Source organism: Bombina bombina, chromosome 5 (genome assembly GCF_027579735.1).
Source record: "Bombina bombina isolate aBomBom1 chromosome 5, aBomBom1.pri, whole genome shotgun sequence".
In the NCBI taxonomy this organism is placed as follows: Eukaryota; Metazoa; Chordata; class Amphibia; order Anura; family Bombinatoridae; genus Bombina; species Bombina bombina.
In genome coordinates this window covers 203,869,333-203,895,757 of record NC_069503.1, presented here as the reverse complement: position 1 = coordinate 203,895,757, position 26,425 = coordinate 203,869,333, and the positions used below count along the sequence as shown (strand labels likewise).

Sequence of the window (26,425 nt, the reverse complement as noted above, 5' to 3'; positions counted from 1 at the left end):
ACATAATGTTATTAACTCCTAATCTCCCGCCCCCAATGTCGCCGCAACCTACCTACACTTATTAACCCCTAATTTGTCGCCGCCACTATACTAAATTTATTGGAACAGCCAATAGAATGCAAACTCAATCCTATTGGCTGATTGCAACAGCCAATAGGATTTTTTCATCCTTAATTCCGATTGGCCAATCGGAATCTAAGGGACGCTATCTTGGATGACGTCATTTAAAGGGAAACCTCATTCAGAAGAAGACATCGATTGAAGAGGATGCTCCGGCCGGATTTCTTGAAGATGGACCCGCTCCGCGCTGGATGGATGAAGATAGAAGATGCCGTCTGGATGAAGGCTTCTGCCTGGTTGGATGAAGACTTCTGCCGCTTCGTTGAGGACTTCTGCCGGCTTCGTTGAGGATGGGTGTCGGGTCTTCAAAAACTGTAAGTGGATCTTCGGGGGTTAGTGCTAGGCTTTTTTAAGGGTTTATTGGGTGGGTTTTATTTTTAGATTAGGGTTTTGGACGGAAAAAGAGCTAAATGCCCTTTTAAGGGCAATGCCCATCCAAATGCCTTTTTTTATTTTGATAGGGCGATTAGATTAGGTTTAATTAGTTCAAATATCTGATCATTTCTTTTCTTGTACAAAGATATGACGAGTCCACGGATTTCATCCTTGTGAGAAAGGTTCTTCAAGCAGTGGTGCCTTCTGTTTAGGTTCCTGTCTTGTCCCTCCCTTTCATCCGTGTCCATTTGCTTTGGTATTGGTTTCCCACAAGTAAGGATGAAATCCATGGACTCGTCATATCTTTGTAAAAGAAAAGTAAATTTATGCTTACCTGATAAATTGATTTCTTTTACGATATGACGAGTCCACGGCCCACCCTGTTCTTTTTAAGACAGTTTTTCTTTATATTTTTTGTAAACTTCAGTCAGTGGCAAAGAGCACCACAGCAGAGCTGTATATATAGCCCCTCCCTTCCCCTCCACCCTCAGTCATTCGGCCGAAGGTATAGGAAGAGAAAAGGAAAGGCTAAAAGGTGCAGAGGTGACTGAAGTTTACAAAAATATAAAGAAAACTGTCTTAAAAACAACAGGGTGGGCCGTGGACTCCTCATATCGGAAAAGAAATCAATTTATCAGGTAAGCATAAATTTACTTTTCTTTTACAAAGATATCACAAGTCCACGGATTTCATCCTTACTTGTGGGAAACCAATACCAAAGCAAAAGGACACGGATGAAAGGGAGGGACAAGACAGGAACCTAAACAGAAGGCACCACTGCTTGAAGAACCTTTCTCACAAGTAAGGATGAAATCCGTGGACTCGTCATATCGTAAAAGAAATCAATTTATCAGGTAAGCATAAATTTACTTTTTTATTTTGTGTAATTTAGTGTGTTTTTTTTTTTGTAATTTAGTTAATTGTAGTGTAAAGTTAGATGTTAGTGTAACTCAGGATAGGTTTTATTTTACAGGTAAATTTGTATTTATTTTAGTTATGTAGTTAGTAAATAGTTAATAACTATTTAGTAACTATTCTACCTAGTTAAAATAAATACAAACTTGCCTGTGAAATAAAAATTAGCCTAAGCTTGATACAATGTAACTATTCGTTAAATTGTAGCTAGCTTAGGGTTTATTTTACAGATAAGTATTTAGTTTTAAATAGGATTTATTTAGTTATTAATAGTAGGTTTTATTTAGATTTATTTTAATTACATTAAAGTTAGTGGGTGTTAGGGTTAGGGTTAGACTTAGGGTTAGGTTTAGGGGTTAATAAATTTAGTATAGTGGCGGCGACGTTGGGGGCGGCAGATTAGGGGTTAATGTAGGTAGGTGGCGGCGATGTTAGGGGCGGCAGATTAGGGGTTAATAATATTTAACTAGTCTTTGCAATGCGGGATTGCGGCGGTTTAGGGGTTAATATGTTTATTATAGTGGCAGTGAAGTCCGGAGCAGCAGATTAGGGGTTAATAAATGTAGGTAGGTGGCGGCAATGTTAGGGGCGGCAGATTAGGGGTTAATATTTAACTAGTGTTTGTGATGCTGGAGTGCGGCGGTTTAGGGTTAATATGTTTATTATAGTGGCAGCGATGTCCGTAGCGGCAGATTAGGGGTTAATAATTTTTGCGATGTGGGAGGGCCTCGGTTTAGGGGTTAATAGGTAGTTTATGGTTGTTAGTGTACTTTTAGCACTTTAGTTTTGAGTTTTATGGTACAGCTTTGTAGCGTAAAACTCATAGCTACTGACTTTCAGTTTACTGTATGGATCTTGAAGTTTTAGGCTGTACCACTCACTTTTTGGCCTCCCAGGCAGACTCGTAATACCGGCACAAAAGAAGTCCCATTGGAAAAAAAACTTTTTGGTAGTTTCGTTGCGTTACGGCCAAAAAAGTGTGCGGTGCCCCTAAACCTGCAAGACTCGTAATACCAGCGGTAGTGAAAAAGAGCCAAAACGCTGCTTTTTCATTCATACCGCAAAACTTTTAATCTAGCCGAAAAATAATAATAATAATAAAAAAAAATAATAGGGTAAATGTGATACAGGACATAATGAAAACAATTGCTGGACATGTCCTAATATAAATGATACGTGTATGGGTGTCTACCTAGTTGGGGGGATGTAACGGGGTATCAAATTCCCCATCAGTGGTAATAAAGGGGTGTATAACCCCTAATGGTAAAGGTGAATAAACAATGAGTAGATCTGTAAGAAAAAGGGGTGAAATATTAATATATTCAATAAGTGACCGCCTGGTGTTAAAGTGTTCATATTATTATCCATTGCTATTTGGCCACTTAGTGATTCGCAAATAGGTTTGCGAATGTATCTGAAGTCGCATAAATTGCCCTAAAAATGGACACAATAAATACCTATATATACCTTGATGTGGAAGTATCCTACTACTAAGAAAAAAGGTTAAAATGACAATTGTAATATAAAAGCAAAATACATTAATCTAGTGTGCCCCATCCCTCCAATGACCCTAAAGATTTACTTAAGTGTGTGTGTATATCTAGAAGAATAAAGTAATGTCACTCAATATCAAGTGACACCAATATTAATATTTGAGATTCCCAGCGCTGTTTTTTCAAACGAGGTGAAAGTTTTGCTTTGTGTTAAACAGAGTGAGAGAGAGGACGCCATTGCCCTTTTCAGATTTTTGCTTTTTTACAGCATTGGCCTGCAAGGTCTCCTCTTTCAAATGAGGATTGCTAGTCTGTCACTTGTGCAAAGCTGAGGTATTTCCTCCAGAAGATGGCCCACTCATCTGCATTATAGGTTATGAGGAAGTGCCTCTGGGTACTTCCTCATTGCATGTGATGTTAGAGCATTCAGTTATTTAATATGGAACGCTCTTAGATGACCAGTGTTTGGTCCTTACGCAATTAACCTGCTTCTCATTTTTTTCACCAGCACTATCCTCACCTGGTGTGGCACATGAGTACAGGTTTAACTATGTATTTAACCCTTCTGCAGGGTGTTTTATGTATTTTGTGTATTACATTAATACATAATTTCATTATTACATATTTGCATGATTAATGAAGTTGGTTGAGTAAATATTTGTGAAGCAGACAAACAAGTCCATACAAGTCACGTCAGCTTCACCCAGGTTTTTGTGACCCATAATGTTCCTAAAGTTATTCTGCGCAGCACTGTCTTTGCTTAAAACAATCTATTAAAGGGAAATAAAATTATCGCACAAATATTGACCTTGAACTTAGCAGAGATTAAACACATGGTTAATGTCTCATTTGCATACCCAGAATGCTTTGCTGTTGTGAAATGCACGTGCTGAGGATATTGCTAAGAAAAAACAGGTCTTCTGACTTGTATTTTATTACTAATACAATGGAAAGAGGATTTACTGTGAAACGCACCTGAAATACCCCAAACATGCCGGTTATTTACCATGGGATTCAGCTACTTTATTTCTGTAGTAATATTAGTGACTATAAGAAACTTCTGTAAAGCAGCTTAAAGCTTGCTATTGAATGCAGCTCATCTCCGTAGCTGGGTAGTCCACGACAGTAGCCTGTGTTATGGCCTGAAGACTGACATTCAGTACATCTGTGTAGCGGAACATCTCCGGAATTAGTTTTATTTGCCAAGGGCTTAGCAGGCAGAGATTTTCATTTTTAAGATTATAGTGGTATAAATATTTGCAAAGCATCTGCCATATTTGACTTTACTTGGTGTTTTATGAATGTGAATTTATACTGCAGTTTATTTCCACAGCATATTTATAAACGACACCAAGCAAGGGGAGAGTGGTCTAGAACTTAGAATTTGAGAAGTACCAGCATTTTCTTACTTGTATGTTCCTTTGAGTATGGCTTAAATGAATTGACCCTGCAACATTCTACACAGTGATTGTTTAGATGAGAACACAATTTCGTTTACATTTGTCAGTAAATGGTCATAGCAAAGAAGACCAGAAAAATTAATTCCACCAGTCTTTTTCAAGGAGTGTATCCTTAAAGGGACACTGAACCCAAATTTGGGTTCAGTGTCCCTTTAAACTGTAAACTATGCTAACAAAATGTTATATAATTGAAATTGTATAAAGATGTTATGTAATCAGGACTTAAAGGGACAGTCAAGTCAAAATTACACTTTCATGATTCAGATAGGGCATGCAATTTTAAATAACTTTTCAATTTTACTTTTATCATCAAATTTGCTTTGTTCTCTTGGTATTCTTTGTTGAAAGCTAAACCTGGGTGGTAGGCTCATATGCTAATTTCTAAGCTCTTGAAGGCCTCCTCTTATCTCATTGCATTTTGACAGTTTGACACAGCTAGACAGCGCTAGTTCATATGGGCCATATATATATCATTATGCTTACTATGGAGTCAGCTTTTAATTGGCTAAAATGCAAGGGGGAAGTATGCAAAAGCTTAGATACAAGGTAATCAGAGGTAAAAAGTGTAATATAACAGTGCTGGTTATGGAAAACTGGGGAATGGTTAATAAAGGGATTATCTTTTTTAACAATATCAATTTTCAAGTAGACACTCCCTTTAATTGTGAATAAATGCTATGTTTATATAAAACTGATTAATGACTTGTCAGTGGGACCTCTCTATTAGTAGCTAATTTGTACTTATTTATTTTCAGAAAACCATTCAGCGCCCCCAGACATTACCACTTACACCTCAGAGCACTCTATACAAGTAGAAAGGCCGCAAGGCTCAACGTCTCGCGCCACACAAAAGTACGGGAATGCAGAACTAATGGAAACTGGGGATGGTAAGTATACTTTCCTCAAACTATATATACTAGTATGTGACCTTAGTAATGTGTGTGAAATAAGCATAATAATGATTATATATATATATATATATATATATATATATATATATATATATATATATATATATAAGCTGTATGATTTAAAGGGACATTAAACAGTTTGAGATAGTAATATAAAATGATAAATGATATATAAAAAAAACTCTGCAGTTTACTTTCATTATTTATTTTGTCCCCTTTTCCTGTAATCCCATTCTGAAACTGTGAGCATTAAGTTACAACATGGCAACTTCCATTGTTTTATGACACTAAAACTTTACACTTATTTTGTCAATATCTAAACAGTTATTGAAACTTTAAAAAATAAATCTACATGCTATTCTCAGACTCATTTTTTTTCTTTGAATGCATCATTCTATCTAACATTTATTTAGTGTTTAATGTCCCTTTAAGGGGCATGAAAGTCAAAATGAACCTTTTATGGTTTATTTAGTTTATAATGTCCCTTTAAGGGGCATGCAAGTCAAAATGAACCTTTTATGGTTTATTAAGTTTATAATGTCCCTTTAAGGGGCATGCAAGTAAAAATGAACCTTTTATGGTTCAGAAACTGCATGCAGTTTTAAGATCTTCAATTGGCTTCTGCTTTCAAATGTATTATTTTACGGGGAGAAGGTGAGGGAAAATTAAATGGGTTTATTACTCAAAATCTAAGGGATAAATCAGAATTATTATTATTATTACTTATGTCCCTTAGATTCCAGAGCCTCAAGCAGTAATATACATCAGAATGTACAAAAAGATGCAAAAAAGGTTTGCAGCCCAAAGAAAAGACTGCTGGTTTCTGGATAAGTTTAATACTAAAAACCCATAGTAGAAGTATACTCAGATCAATAACAGAAAGTTAGAATATTATAAAATATCACAGACATACGCATATATACTAAATAACTTTATTGGGAGAGAAAAATATATAATAGTCCTGCAGGACTAGTACTCATGCACACACACACATACGTTTAAAACTTGCTGAAACTCAGGTGGTGAACGTATTTAGAATGCACCTGTTCAATTATAAGTCTGTTACTTCCAAGTGGTACATATAACGTCTGTGTATTATACCAATAATTAACCCTTGGTGGTAAACAGATTGTTATAAGCAATAGTGGCATACGATGTCTCATATGTTTGTAGACTTTTTACTGCAAGGCACCGTTTTAATATTATCAGGGGCCTAACATAAAAATATTACCAACTGTAGTAATCTTTAGAGAACCTTGATTGTTTGTTAAGTAGCGCCTATGGTAATCATACCTAACGATGTATGTCTTTAAGGTCTAATAGGGTTATGACCTGTGTTTTGCAAAATTAGCACAAATTATGTCAGACAACATTTGGTCTATGTATCTATTATTACAAAGATTATCGATACAATATCATGTTGCAATCCAAATGATATGAGACAACAATATTATGTTTGTATTTTGATAAAAGATTTAAATGGTATATTAATTAAACACATACAAATATTTGCATAAACTAATACTCCATATTGTGAGCGCATAAAAATTGGACAATTTTAAGTAGTTCAAATATCTCAGTACCACTTATGCCCTATATCCTGAGCGTATGAAAGAATTAAGCAGTCTACGGTAGTGCAAATATTTCAATACCACCTATGCCTCATATCAAGAGCGCATGAAGATTATGAAGAGCGTAATAAAAGATGCTATTCGTATATATCTCTGAGTCAGCTTTCTAAAATTGAGGTTTCATAACCTCGTGAGAGTGCCCTCTGAGGAAGCGTTATGTGAAACGCGCGTCAGGGGCACTCTCACGAGGTTATGAAACCTCAATTTTAGAAAGCTGACTCAGAGATATATATACGAATAGCACCTTTATTACGCTCTTCATTATTAGTGGCAGTTAAACGTTAATCAGGTCTCCGCTATAGAAGAGACCTTTCTGTAGCTTAGCTTGATAACTTTTTACAATTAGCTAACCTGTTGGTATTAATTACAACTGAAGCTGCACTTAGAAATTTATATTTATTGTGGTCTTTTGGGTCAAGCGCATACTTAATGGGCATAAGCGTTATTTAAATTGACATAATCTTTATGTGATCTTGATATGAGGCATAGGTGGTATTGAAATATTTGTACTACTCTAGATTGCTTAAATCTTTCATATGCTCAGGATATAGGGCATAAGTGGTACTGAGATATTTGAACTACTTATAATTGTCCAATTTTTATGCGCTTATAATATGGAGTATTAGTTTATGCAAATATTTGTATGTGTTTAATATACCATTTAAATCTTTTATCAAAATACAAACATAATATTGTTGTCTCATATCATTTGGATTGCAACATATTGTATCGATGATCTTTGTAAGAATAGATACATAGACCAAATGTTGTCTGACACAATTTGTGCTAATTTTGCAAAACACAGGTCATAACCCTATTAGACCTTAAAGACATACATTGTTAGGTATGATTACCATAGGCGCTACTTAACCAACAATCAAGGTTCTCTAAACAGTATACAGTTGGTACTGGTATACCTCACTTTACAGCACTTCGCTAATACAGCGCTTTGTGGAGCTGAAGTTCAACCTCCAAAGATTTTGAAACAGTGCTGTAATCATCGTGAGATTGCGAGAAAAGTGACTGTCACCATTTTGTTATGCGCAGTTCACTCTGTTTACAGCATTACAGTGCAATCTGTGTCTCAGTGGTATAGTCTGGCAAATTTTACTACAGTAATTGTCACTATTTTACAGGTACAGTATTTATTGAATACTAATTGAATACTGTGCTGGTGTTAAACTAAATGTAGCACTATTGCACTCCTAATATTTGTTAGTTCAAACATGTTTTCAAGTTTTTAAATAAACTGGCAAGTGAAAAGAAAGCTAAAACTACCTTGTTTCACTTTATGGCGGTTTTCACTTTACAGCGGGGCTCCGGTCCCTAACCCGCTGTATGAGCGGGGTATACCTGTAATATTTTTATGTTAGGCCCCTGATAATATTAAAACGGTGCCTTGCAGTAAAAAGTCTACAAACATATGAGACATCGTATGCCACTATTGCTTATAACAATCTGTTTACCACCAAGGGTTAATTATTGGTATAATACACAGACGTTATATGTACCACTTGGAAGTAACAGACTTATAATTGAACAGGTGCATTCTAAATACGTTCACCACCTGAGTTTCAGCAAGTTTTAAACGTATGTGTGTGTGTGCATGATTACTAGTCCTGCAGGACTATTATATATTTTTCTCTCCCAATAAAGTTATTTAGTATATATGCGTATGTCTGTGATATTTTATAATATTCTAACTTTCTGTTATTGATCCGAGTATACTTCTACTATGGGTTTTTAGTATTAAACTTATCCAGAAACCAGCAGTCTTTTCTTTGGGCTGCAAACCTTTTTTGCATCTTTTTGTACATTCTTCAAATGTATTATGTTTTCTTGGTATTCTTTGTTGTAAAGCATTTTTATGTAGGTTCAGTAGCAGCAATGCATTATTGGGAGCCAGCTGGTGATTGGTGGCTATATACATATGCTTTATGTCATTGGCTCACCAGATGCACTTAACAAAGTCTCAGTAATGCTGTTTTAACGCTATCCTCAGGGTCACCTGACTGCCATCTCTGGTTGTGTCCCAGTACACGCTGATATCACTGATTTCTGCACAGTTGTTTTTTTTTTTTTTGTTGTTTTTTTTTACTTTTTAACTTTTTAAATCATTCTCTCTTTAAAATTTTAGTTCTGTTCTCTTTTTGTTCTTTTTTCTTTTTTCTATTCTTGGTCCTGACTTAATTAGCTCCTTCCCTAACCTCCCCCCACTGGTAAGGTATCCTCTCTTCCGCCACCAAAGTTAAGAAGGGTACTACATTTTTTAGAGGGGAAATAAATTGCCTTTGCATATCTAATGGCCATTCCAAGAGTACTTTTAACCATTTATTAAAATACTTCCTGAGCTTTGTCTCCTTTCTTAAATTATTGTCATAAAGTTCAATTCTCATTTGTGAATTAAATTAATAAACTCCTCTAACACAGGAGCTCTTCTTCTTTTCCAATTACTAACTATTAAATTTCGAGCTAACATTATACCGGTGTTAACTAACTGACTCTCTCCTGGCTCTAGCAGACCTTGATACAAGAAAAAGATTATACATGAAGTAAATTCAATCCGTGACCCCACATATTTGTTCAACCAATAGTTTACCCTAGACCAAAATTGTCTGATTTTGGGACACAACCACAAACAATGCAGTAGGTCTGCTCTCCCAGCACTACACTTAAAACAACAGATATTCAAGTCTGCGCATGCCCATTTATTTAACCTATCCGGCGTTAAATAATAATTGTTAATGATTCTCCAATGAGTTTCCCTCCAACTAATTACTGTCGTCGCTAACATACTTAAGCTAATACTTTTCACAACCTCTTCTTCCTGAACATTTGGGACATATTTTTGAAGCTTCTGTGTGATTACCCTAATATGTTTAGACCCTAATTTATCAAATAGAATATTATACCAGTACGTTAATGATCTAATGCCTGCTTTATACAAAGTGAGTCCTGCCTCCATCTCTTGTAAATCCCAACCTGGCTCACTTGATTGAGACAGTGTTGTCATAAAACTTTTAACTTGCAGGTTGGCATAAAAATTATTTTGAGGTAGCTGAAACTTTTTTGCTATATCACCATACAATTGTAATTTATTTGTGCCAGTTATCAAAAGTTGTGCAAAATATGATATTCCTTTTGCATACCATTCTCTAAAAACTATATTATCTTGCCCTGGAGAAAAATCCGGGGTTCCGATGATCGGTAGGTATCTGGATCTTCTAAAGTCCACCCCCATTAGATTACAATATTTTTGCCAGGCCAAAATAATATTTGAAATTGTTGTTTGATATTTTCCGGTAATTTTACATAAGTGTGATGTAGGGCAGATTTTAAATTAAAAGGTCTTATTAATTCTGTCTCTAAATCATAGTAAGTGATGTATTGCGCCTCAAGCAACCAGTCTAACCCATATTTTATCATCGCTATCCAATTATAGTAGCGTAGGTTTGGTAAAGCCATACCCCCATATTTTTTAGGTATAGTTAATCTGTCTAGAGATATCCGGGGTCTCATCTTTCCCCAAATGAATTTAGTACATGCCTTGTTATATTTAATAATATCTTGCCTTGTAATAAATAAAGGTATGTTTTGAAGTAGAAACAATAGACGCGGAAAAATAATTGTCTTAATAAGCATGATTTTGTCTGACAGTGAAAGAAAGTATATATTCCATCTCTGCAATTCAGCGTGGAAGTTAGTAAAATAGTTAGCAAAATTGAGATTATACCACTCACTTGGATCTTTCCCCAAAATGATTCCCAGATATCTAATATGGGCTACTTCCCTATACGGGTGTTTACTATAACTATTTTTATTTTTGTTGATCCATAATATTTCTGACTTCTGTATATTTAATTTGTACCCTGTAAATTTACTAAACTGATTGATAATCTCTAAACTTGTTGGGATACTTAACCTAGAGTTACTAAGAAAAAGAATAACATCATCCGCATATAATGAAATAACTACCTTGTGATCTAACTTGATACCCTCTAACCTCTTCCTGAAATAAATTGCCAGAGGCTCTAGAGCAATATTAAAAAGAAGTGGGGATAATGAACATCCCTGTCTGGTTCCTTTTTGTAGGATAATATATGGTGTAAACCCCCCCCCCCCCCCCCCATTTACTAACACTTGTGATCTTGGTGATTTGTATATCAAGTTCACCAAATTTACCAGATTACCCGAGAACCCGAACTGTAATAGAGAAGTCGTCAAGTGATCCCAGATTATTGAATCAAACGCCTTTTCCGCGTCTATTGTGATTAAGGCATGATCTACTTCATCATATTTCCCTGTTCTGTGTAATTTATTATAGTAATGCTCAATTGTTAATAGTACCCTACGTATATTCCTCGCTACATTCCTCCCCGGCATAAAACCCGTCTGATCAGGATGAATTATATCTCCAATCACTTTTTTCAGCCTCTCAGCAATGATATTCATTAACAGCTTATAATCGTTGTTGAGTAGAGATATGGGTCTATAGGAACCCATATCCTCTGGTAGTTTACCCTTTTTATGAATCAGCGTAATTACTGAATCCGCAAAATATACAGATTTCATTCTATTTTGAACAAAATATAGATTAAATAATTCTGTTAAGATGTCAGCTATATCTGTTTTCAATATTCTATACCACTCTGCCGCAAGACCATCTGGACCTGGTGCTTTCCCGATCTTTATTCTATCAATAGCACCCTTAACTTTCTCAGTATAAATTGATAGATTCAATTGCGCCAATTTCTCGCTATCGATCTTTGGAAGCTTAATCTTTTCCCAGAAGGTCTCTTTTGCCTTAACATCTAAATCCCCTAAAGCATAGATATTCTGATAGTATTTAAAAAAGTCCTCCCGGATTTCATGCGATTTGGTATATACTTTATTATCATGCCTTATCGACATAATCATGTTTTTATTTTTCCTGAAATTTCTAATTTTAGTCAGATTTTTGGCTGATATGCCCTGCGGGCCCTGCCAGTAATGCCTATTCTTAATATCCTCCATTGCCCATTTTTTATTCATAAAGAAGTCTCGCTCTTCTCTAGCCTTTCTATATTTATCCCATGAAGACCTATCTGACTTTAAAATATATTTTTGGTATGCGTTTTTCAACTGATTTGCGAGTTGTAGTTCCCTACTAGCCATCTTTCTTTTCATTCTTACCATATATTGTTTAATTTCGCCTCTCATGACCGCTTTACCTGCTTCCCAAAAAATGTCTGTCTTATTCCTATATGTATTATTTAAGTTAGAATATTCTCGCCATCTTTGTGTTAGCCAGTTACAAAAACCCAATTTATTAATCATATAGCCTGGAAATCTGAAGGTGTTCCTATTTGTTACCTCTTGAAGATTAAAATTTAATTTTAATGTTATAATAGCATGGTCCGATAGACCAAATTCAGAGATTTCGGACTCTATATCTAATTTTAATATGCTTTCGTCTATGAGAAACAAATCTATTCGAGAGAAATTCTTGTGTGATTTAGACTCACAGGAGTATTCTTTTATGTCCGGATGTTGGACTCTCCAGATATCTTTTAACTTTAAAGCTTTACAAAACTCTCTAAAAAAAACTCGCCTCTCTTTTGTATTTCTCTCTACTTTTCTTTTGCAAGAACCTATCTATCTCTGGGTATAGGACCATGTTAAAGTCCCCTTCTAGGATCAAATTTTGCCCTAAATAGGGAACTAATTTATTTTTAAGGTTATTCCAGAATTCTCTATCCAATTCATTTGGCCCATACACATTACATATTGTCCAAATTTTGGCATCAATTTTAATTTGTAGAATTAAATACCGACCTGCTAAATCAACATCAACGCTAATTATGTTATATGTTAAATTTTTATTAATCAGAATAGCTACACCTCGCTTTCTTGTTAAGCAAGGTGTGGCTAGAATTTCAGCAATCCAATTTGGCCTTAATTTTGGGATCTCTTCTGGCTTTAGATGCAGCTCCTGCAGGAGGACTTTATATCAGGATTGTATTTTTTAAGGGTTTTTAAGATATTTTTGCGTTTTATTGGGGATGTGACTCCTCCAATATTCCAAGATACAATGTTTAAATTCGTACTCATTTAATTAAGCAAGTTGACATATTTACATCAGATACTAACCTCATAGAGAAAGATAATAAAAAAAGAAAAAATAAGTATTTTCTTTTTTCAAAATGTTTATACCAAATGCAGACCTCATAGAGAAAGACAAAAAAAGAGAGAGAGAGATCCATACAAAGACTATGTTTTGAAATCTTTGTGTCACCCATTTACATTTGTCACACTTACCCAAACATACCTTGATTCTATTAAATTGTCATAAGAATACGGTTGTACTAACATAAATTTGCTAATACACAATGTACTATACAACAGTACTACTTTAGTTTTGCAGAAATCTGCCAAATGCCTAATAATATTTTTTAAATCTTAATATTATGCGCCAGACTTGTTCTTCTTTTCCATTTTATCTTCAGAATTAAGATTATATAAAAAACAACAACTAAAAAACAAATAATAATGTTGCTTGCTAGGAGGATGTTTTATAAAAAATGTACCTCTAATCTTTGTGAACCAGTTTACAGTTATGTCTACTGGAGCTGATGTTGATTATTTGCAGCTGATTGAAACTTGTAGGAAAATAATTACCACTTACTGCATGTTATAGTTTTGCAAATTAGCTACTTCCAAATGAATTAATATTGCCTTTGGCATGGCAGGTTTCTAGTTTGCTTTCCATAGCGGATGTAAATATTTTTTTATATCAAAACTTTGTAACTTGCTTGCTTTCATGAAAAATGCTTTATTCTGCTGGTAGATAATTATTGTAACAGCTTTTCCTTTGTGCGAAAAAATTAAATTAATGTGATGGTAAATCCCAGCGTTTTTGAAACTCTAGGATTTACCGGTGCTATAAATAAAGGGGACTTTCAGTCATGAAGTATAAAAAAAAAGTTCCTTTATTTGCAGCGAGTTCATGCCCAGCTAAGCACCTCCAGCCGCCCACGGCAAAACGCTACAGAGAGGGGACGTTTCCACCTATTAGCCAATAGCATGCTAGCATTCTGGCTTAATGCCGATTGGCCCGCATGGCTACTGGCTAAGGGGTGGATATGTCACCTCATTTAAACAATAGCAGCGTTTTGCAGTGGACGGCTGGAGGCGCTTAGCTGGGCATGAACTCGCTGCAAATAAAGGAACTTTCAGAATTAAAGGGACACTGAACCCATATTTTTTCTTTCATGATTCAGATAGAGCATGCAATTATTAGCAACTTTATAATTTACTCCTGTTATCAATTTTTTTTTTCATTTTCTTGCTATCTTTATTTGAAAAGCAAGAATATAAGTTTAGAAGCCGGCCCATTTTTAGTTCACAACCTGTGTTGTGCTTGCTGATTGGTGGCTAAATGCACTCACCAATAAACAAGTGCTGTCCAGTGTCTGAACCAAAAATCATCTGGCTCCTTAGCTTATATGCCTTTATTTTTCAAATAAATATAGCAAAAGAACGAAGAAAAATTGATCATAGGAGTTTTTATACTTCATGACCAAAAGCCTCTTCGATTGTAGCTCTGGTAAATCCTAGTGTTTAAAAAAAACACTGGGATTTAACATCACTTTGTCAGTGTCAGGAGAGGACAAAATCCTAAAAATGAAGAAACTACCCAGAATTACAATATCACATTGTGCCTTTTAGATGGACAACTATTTATTATCACAATTTATAGCTGATTTAGATTGTTTTATTTGTATTCTAAAGAAAGTGTTAACAGGTCTATTTGATTTTCCAGTTTTCAGTTATTGAAAAATGTGTGTCTGATATGTGATACAGTCACAGTTTCACTAAATATCTAGAAAAAAATAAGATATTATACTTACCCTTATATTCATTTGTTCATTCATTTGGGATATTGAACTTACCATCATAGATTGGTCCCTTGAAAGAGACATAAAACAACTTGAGATTTTAACTTTGCAGTGACCTCTACAAAAATAATTGCCAGCCAGGTGGCATTATAAAGTAGCTGGGTGGTGTAATACTTTTCAATATTTATAACATGTTCTGTTAATTATATATGATACTTAAAGGGACAGTCAACACCATAATTGTTATTGTTAAAAAAGATAGATAACGCCTTTACTACCCATTCCCCAGCTTTACACAACCAACATTGTTATATTAATATACTTTATAACATTTAAAAAAAAAAAAATCTGCCTTTTTCTAAGCCACTACAGACAGCCTCATATGCTTTTGTATTCGCTTTTCACAACAGGAGACTGCTAGTTCATGTGGGCCTTATAGATAACATTGTGCTCACGTCCGTGGGTTGTTGATGACACTGCACTAATTAGCTAAAATACAAGTCAATAGATAATAAATCAATAGCCATGTGATTAATAGAGGTTTAGATACAAGTTAATCAGAGGTTAAAAGTGTATTAATATAATGTGTTGATTATGCAGAATTGGGGAATGGGTAATAAAGGCATTGTCTATATTTTTAAACAATAACGTTTTTGGAGTAGACTGTCCCTTTAAGCTATCCAAAGCACACATGTATTGCATAATTTATCATAAATTGATTTAATGATAATTACAAAATATCAATGGCATTTTTTTTCAATGGAGTTTGGCCATTGAAAAACAATTGCATCAATCTGCAAGTTTGTGAATCTATTGCAAGGCAGCTGAAATGTCTTGCATTAAAAAGGGTTTGAAGTTCCTTTAAAAATTCTTACTGCCACCTTTTTTCAGGTAGTATAAGTCCCACTTCTTTCAACAGACCTCCATTCTCTGTCCAGGCAAAACAGAAGCTTATCATCAACCAATTGTAACTGAAAAAGACAAAGTAAAAAGGAATTCCAGGGTAGCCAGGGTAAGATCATTTTAAAATTTTATGTAAAACAAAACTAGCAGAAGAAAGACAAGAAACGACATGGGTGACAAAGTGTGAAATAAGGCAGAATTCTCTACATGTACTTTTGTCAGATGAAGAGGCTGTGGTGGTGGTGGTGGGGGGGGGGGGGTGTAATACTTTGCAATATTATTATATTTTCTGCTATTTATAAATGTTTCTTAAAGGGACAGTCAAGTCCAAAAAAAACTTTCATGATTTAAATAGGACATGCAATTTTAAACAACTTCCCAATTTACTTTTATCACCAATTTTGTTTTGTTCTCTTGTTATTGTTAGTTGAAAGCTAAACCTAGGAGGTTCATGTGCTAATTTCTTAGACCTTGAAGACTGCCTCTAATCTGAATGCATTTTGACCACTAGAGGGCATTAGTTCATGTGTTTCATATAGATAACATTGAGATCATGCACGTGAAGTGACATAGGAGTGAGCACTAATTGGCTAAAATGCAAGTCTGTCAAAATAACTAAAATAAGGGGGCAGCCAGCTGAAGCTTAGATACACGGTAATCACAGAGGTAAAAAGTGTATTTATATAACTGTGTTGGTTATGCAAAACTGGGGAATGGGTAATAAAGGTATTATCTTTATTTTTAAACAACAAAAAATCTGGTGTTGACTGTCCCTTTAAGCTATCCATAGCATAAATGTATTGCATTATTTAACATAAATTGATTTCATGATAATTTGTGAAACAAACATTGGAAAAAAATTAAAAATGTGCTAATTGTTGCTTAATATTAGCTTACATTTTAGCCAGGTGGTCTGTAAAATCAGCAAAGCTGATATATATACTGTGTGTGTGTATATAAATATATTAATATATATATATATATAATCAGTAACGTGCAGTCACCTGTCATATGGCCCAAAAATAATTAATTTATCATTGCTTTAGAAGAAAAAAAGTACAAAATAAAAAATTAAAAAAAATTCACCTACATATTGCGCAATGGAGAGGCACAAGCAGGTCTTCTGCACTCCCCATTGCGCAACATGCCTGTTACTTTGGGCCTGCGATAGCTGCACCACCCACTGGTGGACGGTGGTTTTAGCTCATCATTGAGGTGCTCTAGTAACGGCCTCTTTGAGGCTGACCCGGGGAAGCCAGTCCAGCTCCTTGCGCACCTGACAACATCATCATCACAGGGGGCGTTTTCAATGTCTGAGCCCTTAGTGCGCCAAAAGCCCCAGCAGCTGCTGAGTTAGGAGTGACAAGGAGCAGCGAAATTGGAGGCCAGAATGCACATTTACACATATGGATTGTGAAGGGGAAGGGAGCATCTCAATTATAAGTTTGGCCATCCAGACCAACGGCAACCTACTTCTGTCAGCAAACACAGCTGTCCTACACGCAGTGCACGGTGCCGTGAATGTTGCAATGCATATTGCTGGTTTTGGTTACCAGCTATAAAAAATCTTTTTGAGGATGGCTGTGTTGTTTTGGATTAACAATTTCTATCTTACCGGTTTCCTGCTGATAAATAGACTTTCTGTTTCTTTTTTAATGATGTTCTGAGCAGTGAATAGTTTCTTACTCTTTGTCTGTCCTATGTTGGAACACGTATTGACTATGGCCTTTCATGTGAATTGTATTTATACAGCTCTCTGAGTTTGCGAACCCTTCAGGCTGCAGTAATAAAAGTGCTAGGTGGCCTGTAGTGGCATACTGCTGACAGGCTTAATTGTGGCTATTTATATCCTACTAAGATAATAGGAACAGAAATTTAACCTCCAGCTCTCTTTGTTTACATAAAGAATTACTAATAAACAATTAGAAATATTGAAATGCCAGTTAAACAGCATAGAAGGAAAATGAATTGTATGCACAATCTTTTGCTATGACATCCTAAGTTTATAGCACTCTACTACAGTAATTCAGAACTAGCATTTACATTGTTGTTTCCCCTATATAGGCATGTTAAATTGCTGATGGCATTAGATATTTAATTGTTTGGCTTGTACTCAAATTTGCCACCCCCTGCTGCTGGCACTGGGGAGCTACAGTTCATTGAGGGAACCATAAATGCCAGCATGTACTGTAACATACTGAAGCAGAGCATGATCCCCTCCCTTCGGAGACTGAGCCACCGGGCAGTATTCCAACATAACAACCCCAAACACACCCTCCAGATGCCTTGCTAAAGAAGCTGAGGGTAAAGGTGATGGACTGGCCAAGCATATCTCCAGACCTAAACCCTATTGAGCATCTGTGGGACATCCTCAAACGGAAGGTGGGGGAGCGCAAGGTCTCTAACATCCACCAGATCCGTGATGTCGTCATGGAGGAGTGGAAGAGGACTCCAGTGGCAACCTGTGAAGCTCTGGTAAACTCCATGCCCAAGAGGGTTAAGGCAGTGCTTAAAAATAATGGTGGCCACACAAAATATTGACAATTTGGGCTCAATTTTGACATTTCCACTTAGGGGTGTACTCACTTTTGTTGCCAACGGTTTAGACATTTATGGCTGTGTGTTGAGTTATTTTGAGGGGACAGCAAATTTACACTGTAATACAGGCTGTACACTCACGACTTTACATTGTAGCAAAGTGTAATTTATTCAGTGTTGTCACATGAAAAGATATAAAAAAATATTTACAAAAATGTGAGGTGTGTACTCACTTTTGTGGGATACTGTATGTATGTGTATGTATGTATATGTATGTATATATGTATGTGTACAGTATATATATATATATATATATATATATATATATATATATATATATATATATATATGTGTGTGTGTGTATGTGTATATATATATACAGTATATGTGGGTATATATATATATATATATATATATATGTGTGTGTATATATATATATATATATGTGTGTGTATATATATATATATATGTGTGTGTATATATATATATATGTGTGTGTATATGTATATATATATATGTGTGTGTATATGTATATATATATATATATATATATATATATATGTATGTATATATATATGTGTGTGTATATATATATATATATATCCTATAATATAAAAGGCCAAGTGTGTTTGTCCGAAGCTGTCATGCACAGTAGAAACAGCACGTGGACAAACACACCTGGCCTTACCTGACATGCTGTTTGCGGCTGAAGTGGGCGTGGCCGGGTGGTGGTGTGGGCGGGGTCAGATGGGAGAGTGGGCATGGCCGGGCACGGTCAGCGCGACAGAGAGGGGAGAGAAATAGAAAGAGAGGGGGAGAGACAAAAAGATATAGGAAAGAGCTAAAGAGAGGGGAAAGAGCTAAAGCGAGCAGAAGAGAGGGGGGAGAGAGAGCTAAATCGAGTGAAGAGCGAAAAAGAGAGGGGGGAGAGAGAGCAATAGAGAGGGGGGGAGAGAGAGCAATAGAGAGGGGGGGAGAGAGAGCAATAGAGAGGGGGGAGAGAGAGCAATAGAGAGGGGAGAGAGACAGAGCAATAGAGAGGGGAGAGAGACAGCAAAAGAGAGGGATGGAGAGAGAGCAAAAGAGAGGGATGGAGAGAGAGCAAAAGAGAGGGATGGAGAGAGAGCAAAAGAGAGGGATGGAGAGAGAGCAAAAGAGAGGGATGGAGAGAGAGCAAAAGAGAGGGATGGAGAGAGAGCAAAAAAAGAGGAGAGAGAGACAGAGCAAAAGAGAGGAGGAGAGAGAGACAGAGCAAAAGAGAGGGGGAGAGAGAGAGAGGTCAAAAGAGAGGGGGGAGAGAGCGCTAAAGAGAGGGGGGGAGAGAGCGCAAAAGAGAGATCGCAAAAGAGAGGGGGGAGAGAGAGAGCTCAAAAGAGAGGGAGAAAAAGAGAGGGGGAGAGAGAGCGCAAAAGAGAGGGGTGAGAGAGCGCACAAAAGAGAGGGGTGAGAGAGAGAGCAAAAGAGAGGGGGGGAGAGAGAGAGCAAAAGAGAGGGGGGGGGGGGAGAGAGAGCAATAGAGAGGGGGAGAGAGCACAAAAGAGAGGGGGGAGAGAGAGGGCAAGGGGTGGGACCGCTGTACTGCAAAAAATGGCCCGTGTGAACGGGCTTTAGATCTAGTAAATATATATATATATATATATATATATATATATATAAATATGATAGAACACGTTTGCTTCAGTGTGAACGCAATATTATACGCAAAACATGATTGCACACTATACACCCTAAGTATATAATAGAAGATTAGTACAATGGGTATCTCTTCAATAAAGAATACCATAAGAACAAAGCAAAATTGATAATAGATGTAAATTTGAACCTTTTTTTAAAAGATTGGATGCTCTTAATTTTTAAAAGAAAATGTTTGTTTCCTATGCCTTTAATTTAGAAACCCATGTAATTCCAGATATTTTACTAACTTTTTTTCTGGTAACACTAGCTTGTTGTTATGTTTCTGTCTAGAAGTCACAGTCTTAGGGAATGAGACTGGATGGGGAGGAGAGACAGTAGGGCAGCCAGCAGAAGGTATTGAAAAGGGTGCTTTAGATTAATGGCAGAGGTGAAAGAGCAAAGCATATATAGTACCAGCAGGCTGCTTCAAGGAAGATCTATATAACATGTGCATACGTAAAAGCAAAGGCCATTTAAGACTTCTTTATATTTCATCCATATTATTGTGTAAAGTTTATGGTACTGTTCAAAATGTACATAGGTGTAATGAAAGCTATAAATTGTAAAGAGGTACCAGGGAAGTTGTCTAGCCAAAAAAAGTTTTGTTTTTTTTTTGTTACAATTTAAAGGGACAGTAAAGTCAAAATTAATCTTTCATAATTTAAACAGCATACATTTGTAAAGAGTTTTCCAATTTACTTTTATTCTTTTGTATCCTTTGCTGAAAAGCATATATCTAGGTAGGCTCAGGAGCAGAAATGCATTACTGGAAGGTAGCTGCTGATTGATGGCTATTCTTAAATTATTTTTGTCATTGGTTCTTCCGATGTGCTCAGCTAGTTTCCAGTAGTGAATTGCTGCTCCTTCAAAAAAATGATGCGAAGAGAATGAAGCAAAAGTTGTTTAAAATTGAAACAAAATGTGGGTTTCATGTCTCTTTAAGGACAGTGGTTATCAGATTTCAGGTTTAACCAGAGAGTCTGTGGAAAATGATTGAGATATATATATATATATATATATATATATATACACATACTGTGTGTGTATATATATGTATATATATATATATATATATATATATATAATGTGTGTATAGTATTGTTAGGTTTCCTTTTTGTTTATATCTGGAAGGAATTTATGGTCCCTTTGGTGTCATTGACAAAGTCACAGAGTAACAAATGTAGATTGTGTTAGAACTAAATAATTGAATTTGAATTTTTATGTTTTTTCTAACCTACATTACTGTTAGTCTGGTCAGAGTTCACATATTAAATGACAGCACTTTCCAGGAGAATGGAAATCAAGTTAATTTATAAAACAGAGAAACCAATTTCAAGGGAATGCAGAGTGTTTAATCACATCACATCATATGTATAAATGGCCAGCAGTACGCAATGGTGAATGTCAACAATAGGTATTAATAGCTCAAAAATATCATTTAAAGGCACAAATAATCTTTTAGACCTTTCCTCTGTTGATCCTTAAAATCCTTAGCACATCCCTGAGACTGCTATGTTTATTTAAGCCGGATGCGTCCTATATCTATGTCACTTGTCTGTTTAATCCTGACCTTGTAGGAGTACCTGTGAGCAGCAGAGTGTCAGCGAAGATACAACAGCTTGTCAACACCTTGAAAAGGCCAAAACGACCACCGTTACGGGAATTTTTTGTGGATGATTTTGAGGAATTATTAGAAGGTAAGGCAATATACTATGTGAGTTGTTTATGTGTTTCAAATGAAGATGTGTGATTTACTGGAAAAACTGAGGATTGTTTGGGGGTAGTTAGGGCAATTGTGTTTTTTACAAAACACTTATTTATACATTGGTGGGCTTGTGTTCCTTACTTTTATTACATTAAAAATTAGTGTTTTACTTTAAAAGTAGTAAAATAAAGATTTAAGGTTTGAACAAGTGTAATATATTTAAATATGTTTGAGTAAAGATATTTTAGAAATAAACAATCCCCACATTAGGTCATTTCTTATTTGACAACTGAGTTTGAAGGTATATAAGATGTCATAGGGCTTTTTAGTTTGAAGGTACAGTATATAAGTTGTCATAGGACGTTTTATATTGAAAGTATAAAAGCCGCCATAGGGCTTTATCATTTGAAGGTTTATGCTATCTAACTTGTATATTTGACGTTTTTTATTGTATTTTTTTGTTTTCATTTGTTAGATTTTCTTTGCATTTTAATAAGTTTAGTGGGGGGGGGGGGTTAAGTTAGTATATAAGCTTTGCTGGTCTTTTTTGGATTGGTATATAAGCTATCATATAGCTTTTAGGTTAGTCATTTGTTGTTTTTCAAAGTCAGATCATTTGTCTTTCTTGTGAGGTGTGAACTTTTGTATTAAACCTCTTCTGTTGATTTCCAAATTTTATTAGTTTGAAAATAAAATTAAAAATCTTAACAATCTAGGTCTCCCTTATTTAATCATATTTTTACCCCACATAAGGTATCTTGTATAAAACAAATTATTTTTTAAACCTTAGTGACATTTACTTTTTTTGAGCCATAAATAAATTACTTTATTTCAGAATATTAATAAAATAATTATTTGCATTTTTTCACATATTTTGTCCGTTTGATGCACGACAATATCCAAGTTGTAATTATAAGTTATTTTTTTCTTGTGCTTCTGCAATCTCCAATTTGTTAGAAATGATGCAATTCAGTCTCTCGCTTGAGGAAATTAATATTGGGAACCAAAACCTAGACTAAATGCTGAAATTAGCAATCTTTCCAGTAACCACTAACTGAGACTAATCAATTTGTCAACATTCATTTGTCATGAAACCCTAAAGATGCCAAACACCAATATAACCCATTTACTCTTAGATGGAATACTGATACTCTAATAATCTCAGCCGTTCCCTAAAGGTTAAGATAATTACAACCAAGAAAAAATTAAGACGGTCACAGTTAGTAATGCGTTTGTCTCGCGTTGACCTACCGAGTTATCCCATTTCCTCATCACTGGACTTAATATCCATGCTCTTAGTGAACAAATGAAAAGTCCCAAGTTTTTTTTGTCTGTATAATTGTAACGTCAGAATTGTTTGTGAAGCCATTTGGAGAACGTTTATGCCCAATTGTGTACAAATAAATATTAATGAAACATTGTAATGTAAAAATGGTGTGTTCAAATTTGTTTGTTTTTAAAGGGATAGTAAACCCAAATTCTTTCTTTTGTGATTCAGAGAGAGCATGCAATTTTAAGCAACTTTCTAATTTACTCCTATTATAAATTTTTCTTCGTTCTCTTGCTATCTTTATTTTAAAAAGCAGGAATCTAAGGAGACAGCCCATTTTTGGTTAAGCATCCTGGATAGTGCTTGCTATTTGGTGGCTACATTTAGCCACCAATCAGCAAGCACAACCCAGGTGCTGAACCAAAAATGGGCCGGCTTCTAATCTTGCTTTTCGAATAAATATAGTAAGAGAACAAAGAAAAATTGATAATAGGAGTAAATTAGAAAGTGCTTTAAATTGCCTGCTCTTTCTGAATCCTGAAAGAAAAAAAAATTGGGTTTACTATCCCTTTAAAGTTAACCCCATGGTAGTGATACAGGTCAAACGTGCCCATGTGTGTATCGTGTAAAGATAGGACTTGTATTTTATTAAACCAATAATTTCATTGCATGTATGGATAAACAGCAAGGTATGGAAATATAATTAAAGGGAAATTTAACGCAAAAGTTTTATCTATTTTAAAAAAACTTTTCAATTTGCTTCTATTATCATATTTACTTAGTTCTTTTTGTTGTTATTGAAGAGAATACCTAGGTAGGTAGCGTGCACGTGTCAGGAGACCTATATGTCAGCAATTTTACACAAAATAAGCAGTAGACTACACCAGTGTTTGCACAATGTATAACACTGTTAAAAGCATTCTTGTAAAACTGCTGTCTTATAGTGCTCCACATATGTGTGTGCTCCTAAGTCTGCCTACCTGCTTCTCAACTAGAAAAAATTAGATTATTTAAATCAATTAGAAACTTTTTTTTTTTTTTATAATTGTACACTGTCTGAATCATGAAAGAAAAACTGTGGGTTTAATGTCCATTTTAATGTTTCATCACCTTGTGATAACATTTGCGCTTTCCTTCTCATCGGATCATACACTCCTCACGCATTTCTATTAAACTACGGACCACTCTAAGACTACACAAAGGATGAGCGGCAGTGATGATTGCAGTACGGCTTACACATTGGCAAATCTCTCAGAATGCATTAGATTCCTCATTGCACCTGGGGAATTGCAGCATTCTTTTTGTTCAGTGAGGCCCTAGCATCTCGTTAGACGTAAATGAAAACCTCATGTATTCTGTGTGCCAGTGGATTTATTCTCCTGTTTTTTTTTTTTTAATTTGTCATTTCCAGCTATATTTTTTTGTGATTTTATTGATGGCAATGGAAACTATAAAGGGAGAAAAATAGAAACCAGATTGTGTTTCATGTTTTGTTATTTCTACATTAAACAATCCTGTACGTTTGCATTACAGGGGTATTAAAGTCTAAAATGTGTCATCATTTTTTTTAAAAGCTCATGTTTTTAAAGGGACTAAAAACCCAGATGATTCTTGATTCAGATAGAACATTCAATGCCAAACAACTTTCCAATTTACGTCTATCAAAAACTGTAAATATAAAAGCTAAGAGAAGTTGATAAATATACAATTTAATAGTTTTAGGTATCTGATTTGTGTGCACATAGCATTCAGACTTAATTGGTTTTTTTTCATTGTAGTGGCATTTATTTTCATAGAATATATTTGAAATGTTTAAAAAATATATTTTTACGGTCCTGGGCATTTCATTTTTATGAAAAATATGTCTGGAATGGTAAAAATATATAGTTATATACCTCTTTAATTTTACACCATCTGCTTATTATTTTGGTGTAAACCAACGGTTAATCAAATTATCTTAACTGATGATGATGTTGTTTTGCTTCCCTTAGTTCAACAGCCAGATCCAAACCAGCCTAAGCCAGAGGGAGCACAGATGTTAGCCATGCGTGGGGAGCAGCTGGGAGTAGTAACTAACTGGCCCCCTTCACTTGAAGCTGCGCTACAGCGATGGGGGACTATATCCCCTAAAGCACCATGCCTTACCACTATGGACACCAATGGAAAACCACTCTACATCCTGACCTATGGTAAGTCCCTAGAGCAGTTCTCTTGTTGATGATTTTTTTTGTAGCCATCTGTTCTTATCCCCCACAAAGGTTTAAACACATAGGTAAAGTCTTGCTTAGAAGCTGCAAGGCATGCAGCAATGAGCAAAACAAAGCCTATTTTCCAATCACAAGTGGCAGTCGCAAGATCCCGCCAATCACTTGCTGTTCAGGAGCCGTTAAGATAGCAGCTTCTAAACAGGTAATTACCTGGGTGTCTTATCCTGTAGGGGGTGTTAAACATGCAGAGATTAATCATAATCATTTTGAAAAGTTTATCTTATTTTTTACAAAACTTACCAATAAAGATTTTCGTAGATAAATAATTTGATAAGATTTTCGGATTGTGATCAAGCCCATTGTTCGCTAGGTTTATTAATGAAAGTGTAACGTTTTTGCCTTGTACTATGCTAGAGACGAGTCTGCAGTGCTGATAAAACATGACATTATTGTTCTGCATTGTGCTCTTTTATTAAAGGACTAGTGTAGTCAAAATTAATCTTTCATGATTTAGATAGAGCATGCAATTTTAAGCAACTTTCTAATTTACTCCCATTATCAATTTTTCTTCGTTCTCTTGGTATCTTTTTTTGAAAAACTAATAAAGTAAGCATAGGAGTCCGCCCATTTTTGGTTTAGCACCTGAGTAGCGCTTTCTGATTGGTGTCTAAATGTAGCCACCAATAAGCAAGCGCTACCCAGGTGCTGAACCAAAAATGGGCCGGCTCCTAAGCTTACATTCAAATAAAGATACCAAGAGAACGAAGAAAAATTTATAATAGGAGTAAATTGGAAAGTTGCAAAAAATTGCATGCTCTATTTGAATGATTAAAGTTTAATTTTGACTAGACTATCCCTTTAATGAGCAAAGGAGACATTCACAATACGTATTGGTCAATAGTTGCTTCATTCGCTGCTCTAGGTTATTACATTGCTTCCCAGTTGGAATAGAAAATGAATACATACACAGTGGGTCTTTTAGAAACTCACCGTTAAATGAATAGGGAATAGAAATATCTTTGCATTTTAAAGTCGAGCACTTATTCATGTTGTGCAACGCATTACCCAAAAAAATTTAAATGTGTTCTTTTTTTTAAATAACTAGAAAGTGATTTGTTTAGGTTTAGCTGTTGATCTTGTTGCTCCTCTAACTGGTCTTTATTTATTGTGCTGTTTGAGGTTCGGTGTTTGTAGCTCCTTGCAATGCTTCTAGCAATGGTAAAAAGAGTTGTTTTGTAAGTCTCTTTAGAACAGCCCAAGTGCTGAGGGGTTTTTGTGAGTGATTTGATTTGACCTACATGGAGAGTTATGCTTCTGCGCTTAGGTTTAGCTGCTGAGATAGATTG

General features: G+C 35.4%; 1 protein-coding gene across 2 annotated transcripts in view; it reads left to right on the top strand.

Moving 5' to 3' along the window:
• Positions 1-26,425, top strand: part of DIP2C (disco interacting protein 2 homolog C) — a 911,498-nt gene that overhangs the window by 487,214 nt on the left and 397,859 nt on the right. For both annotated transcript variants that reach the window (XM_053713839.1, XM_053713838.1), the window contains 3 exons: positions 5,119-5,250; positions 21,475-21,594; positions 24,864-25,061. In XM_053713839.1, the coding sequence (XP_053569814.1) occupies positions 5,119-5,250; positions 21,475-21,594; positions 24,864-25,061 (450 nt within the window). The remainder of the gene's footprint in view (positions 1-5,118; positions 5,251-21,474; positions 21,595-24,863; positions 25,062-26,425) is intronic.